Below are 6000 nucleotides of genomic sequence, written 5' to 3'. Positions count from 1 at the left end.
TGCTCAAATTAGACTCATCTCTGAAAACTGGTTTGTCACGACTCAAATTAGACTCTTCCACGAAGACGGTTTTGTCACTGCTCAACTTAGACTCCTCTTCTACGAAGTCTGTTTCGTCACGGCTGGGGTCGGACTCCTCTCCGTCTCCTCCTCCTCCGTCACCTCTGAGCGCGTCATGGATCATGGCCAGCAGCGCGCCCTGCCAGAAGGAGTAGCAGCCGTCCACCAGCTTGTTGCAGCGGCCCTGGAAGCTGCCCTCGCAGCGCGTCTGCCTGCCCACGGCCCAGCGCAGCAGGGCTCCGAGGTCCAGCGGCGCTGCCCCCGCCTGGCCCGCCAGGAGCGTCGCGGTGGCGGCGCCGCAGTACGAGTACCCTCCGTGGGCCTCGAGGCCCGGCGCGCCGCCCAGCCCGCCCTCCCAGCTCTGACAGCGGCCCACCCACGCCGCCGTGCCCTCGAACAGCCCGTCGAACGACGACGGGAACACGAGCGAGGCCACGGCCGCGGCGCAGTAGACGCCACGCACGTCCGTCTCGCCGCCCGCGTGCATGGCGAACGAGCCGTCGTCCTCCTCGGGCCGCCGACGTTGCCGCGTCGACCGCAGGAAGTCGAGCAGCCGCGGCCGGTCCACGACGGCGTACGCCTCGGCCGTGCCCAGTGTGCAGAGCGCGGCCACGGCCGCGTAGGTGGGCGCCAGGTGGGCGATCTGGCCCGGCCCGCCACCGAAGCCCCCCCTGGGGCTCTGGCAGCGCGCCAGGAAGCGGCACACGTCCGAGGCGACGGTATCGTCGACCGGCCGGCCCAGCAGCTCCAGGCCGTGGAGGATCCAGTAGGCCAGCCAGGGCCGGCTGGCGTCCAGGCCGCTGTACCCCGCCCCCAGGCGCCGCAGGCCTCGCATCAGGTAGTCGGCGTGGCGTTCCCTCAGCAGCCGTGGCGAAGAATTCCCGTCGCCGAGAGCGGTGTGTTTGTGGTAGGCGGCGAGGACGCTCTCCTCCACTCTCCGCTGCTCCGCCGACGTGGGCGTCTCCACGCCGTCGTCGTCCAGACGCTCCTCTTCTGCGCGGCGGCGTTTTCCCAGGCGGCGGGACGACGGAGGAGGAGGGGGCGGGGCTTCTTCCATGATGACGACGCCGGCCGTTTGGTTCGTTTCCTGTTCCCGTTGGCGAGGAGAGACCGTCTTCTGTTTGACTGACTGACACACTGCTGCTGCTGTGGCTGCTATGTCATCACCTGACTGTAATGGAATGACTGTAATGGAATGACGTCGATAGGGATGGATTGCTCTGCTTTATCTAGTGTAGAGCAGTGATGATTAGTGGCTGACCGCCTGTGTGCCGTTTCTGTTCAAATATAGAGATGATGAGTGACGTCATCGCAGTGACATCATGGAACTGGCTTCCAGATCCTTTCTCCATCAGAACGGGAATTCGGGAGCATTAAAATACGTGCTGCTCTGTGCATGTATAGTATATATATATATATATATATATATATATATATATATATTACATTTGACCACATTGTGTGTGTGTGTGTGTGTGTGTGTGTGTGTGTGTGTGTGTGTGTGTGTGTGTGCGCGTGCGTGCGTGCGTGCGTGCGTGCGTGCGTGCGTGTTCTAGGTGTGGACCATAGCTGTGATGCTGCTCAGTAAGAAGTTCAACAGACTCCCTCATCTGTTCGCCTTGAATCTCTTCCTGGCACAGGTCAGTGTGTTGGAAAAAATACATTAACACAATGTGATCTTTTGTGGCGCTAGCCCCTCCTATGCACGGCTTTTTGTGTGCGTGCGTGTGTATGATCCTGTGGAACTAATGGCCATTTCCTCTTCCTGTCTGCAGTTCCTGGTGTGCGTGTGTATGATCCTGTGGAACTTTGTGGTGAAACAGGAAGACGGACATCTGGGTCAAACCCTGACCTTCATCCTGCTCTACGGGTCCCTGTACAGCACCTATATATGGACAGGTAAGACCCTGTGGTTGTACAGCACCTACATATGGACAGGTAACACCCTGTGGTTGTACAGCACATATATATGGACAGGTAACACCCTGTGGTTGTACAGCACCTACATATGGACAGGTAACACCCTGTGGTTGTACAGCACATATATATGGACAGGTAACACCCTGTGGTTGTACAGCACCTACATATGGACAGGTAACACCCTGTGGTTGTACAGCACCTACATATGGACAGGTAACACCCTGTGGTTGTACAGCACCTACATATGGACAGGTAACACCCTGTGGTTGTACAGCACCTACATATGGACAGGTAACACCCTGTGGTTGTACAGCACCTACATATGGACAGGTAACACCCTGTGGTTGTACAGCACCTACATATGGACAGGTAACACCCTGTGGTTGTACAGCACCTACATATGGACAGGTAAAACCCTGTGGTTGTACAGCACCTACATATGGACAGGTAAAACCCTATAGTTGTACAGCACCTACATATGGACAGGTAAAACCCTGTGGTTGTACAGCACATATGGACAGGTAAAACCCTGTGGTTGTACAGCACCTACATATGGACAGGTAAAACCCTGTGGTTGTACAGCACCTACATATGGACAGGTAAAACCCTGTGGTTGTACAGCACCTACATATGGACAGGTAACACCCTGTGGTTGTACAGCACCTACATATGGACAGGTAACACCCTGTGGTTGTACAGCACCTACATATGGACAGGTAACACCCTGTGGTTGTACAGCACCTACATATGGACAGGTAAAACCCTGTGGTTGTACAGCACCTACATATGGACAGGTAACACCCTATAGTTGTACAGCACCTACATATAGACAGGTAACACCCTATAGTTGTACCCAGCTATAGAGTAAGACAGAGTTACGAAAACTCTGTTCACTTCATGTGGCTTCAGTCCAATGGAGGCTCTCCTACATAGACTTCTATTGAGAATGTGGACAACACATAGGGCCAAGTCCTGGACCGGAAGTAGGCAGAAATACATTGGACCCAGGCGGCAACAGCCCAGCTTTAATGATCTTAAATCCCTTTATTTGAGATTGTTTTGTAGTAATAGTACAACATAAACATTACAGAGACTTTAGCTGTTACTGTACAATACTTTATAACAGTTGTCATGTTGCACACATGCTTAAAATTGCTCTTATTTGCGCCGCCCTCGTTGAAAACAATGTATTTCCAACTCCAGCTTGTCTCAGTTCAGGCTGCATGAACAGCGCTCGAGCGCTCGGTTTCTGCCCCCTCAATGTCGTAACTCTTCTATTCGATGGCTCTGGTTGTACCAGACATAGACATGCATGAAGAGAATGGGAAATCGAGTGGCAAAGTGAGTTTAATGCCGTTTAACATTGTTTAGCAATCAGGACTTTAACATCGTCTAATGCAATCAGGACTTTAACATCGTCTAATGCAATCAGGATTTTAACATCGTCTAATGCAATCAGGACTTTAACATCGTCTAATGCAATCAGGACTTTAACATCGTCTAATGCAATCAGGACTTTAACATCGTCTAATGCAATCAGGACTTTAACATCGTCTAATGCAATCAGGACTTTAACATCGTCTAATGCAATCAGGACTTTAACATCGTCTAATGCAATCAGGACTTTAACATCGTCTAATGCAATCAGGACTTTAACATCGTCTAATGCAATCAGGACTTTAACATCGTCTAATGCAATCAGGACTTTAACATCGTCTAATGCAATCAGGACTTTAACATCGTCTAATGCAATCAGGACTTTAACATCGTCTAATGCAATCAGGACTTTAACATCGTCTAATGCAATCAGGACTTTTCTGTTTGGATGTCTGGGCTGTCGAGGCCAGAAAGTAGTGTTTTGCCACTCAGTAGGCGTTCCCGCATAACTTCCGGGTATGATGATGATGTCACACGCATACCCTCTATATATGGACAGGTAACACCCTATGGTTGTACAGCACCTATAAATGGACAGGTAACACCATATTTGGACAGGTACCACTATATCTGGACAGGTGACACCCTGTGGTTGTACAGCACCTATAAATGGACAGGTAACACCATATTTGGACAGGTACCACTATATCTGGACAGGTGCACCTATATAAGTACGGGTGATACCACAATATACACTAGGCATTTAGCAGAAAACATAAACATTAGATTACACATTGCTGTGGAAAGACACAGAAAGGCCCAGAGCTTCTATCCATCGAGGTCCTGCTGATGTGTTGACTGTAAAACCAGCCGCGGCCTACCTACCTACCTACCTACCTACCTACCTACCGTAGGTCGAGGACTATACAAGCAGGGGCGATGTCGTTGTGGAGTCTTAGACCGATGTTCACATCTCTTCTACGAGTGTCCCAGTCCTCCTCCTCCTCCACGCGGACGGGACCAGGCCTTAGCATCAGAACAATGGCCACCTCCTGCTCCTCCACGCGGACGGGACCAGGCCTTAGCATCAGAACAATGGCCACCTCCTCCTCCACGCGGACGGGACCAGGCCTTAGCATCAGAACAATGGCCACCTCCTGCTCCTCCACGCGGACGGGACCAGGCCTTAGCATCAGAACAATGGCCACCTCCTCCTCCACGCGGACGGGACCAGGCCTTAGCATCAGAACAATGGCCACCTCCTGCTCCTTCACGCGGACGGGACCAGGCCTTAGCATCAGAACAATGGCCACCCTGAACCAGATGCACCGCCAGGGGAAACCCAAAGCGCCGCCTAAACACGTCGGTGCCACGTTCGGTCGTCCTCAGCTGAAGGCGGTCGTTCTGAAGACCATGATCCGGAAGCCCAAGAAACCCAACTCGGCCAATCGTAAGTGTGCCCGAGTCCGTCTGTCCAACGGCAAGGAGGCGGTGGTCTTCATCCCCGGGGAGGGGCACAGCCTCCAGGAGCACAACGTGGTGCTGGTGGAGGGGGGCCGCACGCAGGACCTGCCCGGGGTCAAGCTGACCGTGGTCAGGGGGAAATATGACTGTGGTCACGTAGTGAAGACAAAACACTAGGCTCCCATTGAGTAGTTTATTGAACACAACATGAACAAACAGGGTTAGGGTTAGGGTTAGGGTTAACCCTAACCCTAACAGAGTACAGTCAGACAACCCTAACCCTAACCCTAACAGAGTACAGTCAGACAACCCTAACCCTAACCCTAACAGAGTACAGTCAGACAACCCTAACCCCTAACCCTAACCCTAACCCCTAACCCTAACCCTAACCCCTAACCCTAACCCTAACAGAGTACAGTCAGACAAAGGTCCTTGCGGTCTTGTTTCCATTTGGGCCCTATGCAATCAATTCATAGACATGACAATATCATCAATAACAACAACAAAATCAAAATCATTTTAGGAAAAATTTTAAACTATGGTAAATGGTAAATGGTGCATTTATATAGCGCCTTTATCCAAGGCGCTTTACATAGATTGTGCATTACATTCACCCATTCACACACACATTCATACACCGATTGCGGCGGAAACCATGAAAGGCACCAACCAGCACATCGGGAGCAATTTGGGGTTCAGTGTCTTGCCCAAGGATACTTCGACATGTAGACAGGAGGAGCCGGGATTCGAACCGCCGACCCATGGATCATTGGACGACCTGCTCTACCTCCTGAGCCACTCTATGTACAGAGTGGGGGGAAAAGGAAGGTGATCACCTGCTGAAATGAAGGATCATTTCCTCTCCTTTGGGCCTGCTCAGTGATGTAAACAGGTTTTCAATGTAATGAGTCCCGGGATGCAGGGATGGTCTTTTAGAATTTAGATGAGTCCCAGGGACATTTTATGAGTCCCACTTCAACGACATTACTGTACATGCTGAGTACCGTAGTGCATCCCGTGGATGCAGAGGTCGTTGTTTTATTGAGTCCCTTAACTATAAACTGCGTTTTGGGATGCAAAATGCACCCTGTTTTAATCTCTGCCTGCTGAAAGCTGGGTTTTTAGGCCTGTTTTGAAAGATGCACGATTTGACGATTTATTTTAACTCTTTGGAAGCCA

General features: G+C 51.5%; 3 protein-coding genes across 5 annotated transcripts in view; 2 read left to right on the top strand and 1 right to left on the bottom strand.

Annotated features, from left to right (window-relative positions):
- LOC306919089 (protein farnesyltransferase subunit beta-like) overlaps positions 1 to 1117 on the bottom strand; it is a gene marked incomplete at both ends in the record, with an annotated part of 1692 nt that extends 575 nt beyond the window's left edge. The window contains one exon of the mRNA XM_079531924.1: positions 163 to 1117. Within this exon, the coding sequence (XP_079388050.1) occupies positions 163 to 1117 (955 nt within the window). The remainder of the gene's footprint in view (positions 1 to 162) is intronic.
- LOC306919090 (lysosomal cholesterol signaling protein-like) overlaps positions 1 to 6000 on the top strand; it is a 51137-nt gene that overhangs the window by 24538 nt on the left and 20599 nt on the right. For all 3 annotated transcript variants that reach the window (XM_079531925.1, XM_079531927.1, XM_079531926.1), the window contains 2 exons: positions 1617 to 1700; positions 1836 to 1959. In XM_079531925.1, the coding sequence (XP_079388051.1) occupies positions 1617 to 1700; positions 1836 to 1959 (208 nt within the window). The remainder of the gene's footprint in view (positions 1 to 1616; positions 1701 to 1835; positions 1960 to 6000) is intronic.
- On the top strand, positions 4297 to 4998 carry LOC306919091 (small ribosomal subunit protein uS12m-like; the record flags this gene model as incomplete). Its single annotated transcript, XM_079531928.1, has 2 exons — positions 4297 to 4381; positions 4646 to 4998. The coding sequence occupies 2 exons, from the start codon at positions 4297 to 4299 to the stop codon at positions 4996 to 4998; spliced, it is 438 nt and encodes a 145-aa protein (XP_079388054.1).

The sequence above is a fragment of the Electrona antarctica genome, assembly GCF_951216825.1.
Source record: "Electrona antarctica genome assembly, contig: scaffold_188, whole genome shotgun sequence".
Lineage (NCBI taxonomy): Eukaryota > Metazoa > Chordata > Actinopteri > Myctophiformes > Myctophidae > Electrona > Electrona antarctica.
This window is presented reverse-complemented; position numbering and strand designations above follow the sequence as displayed.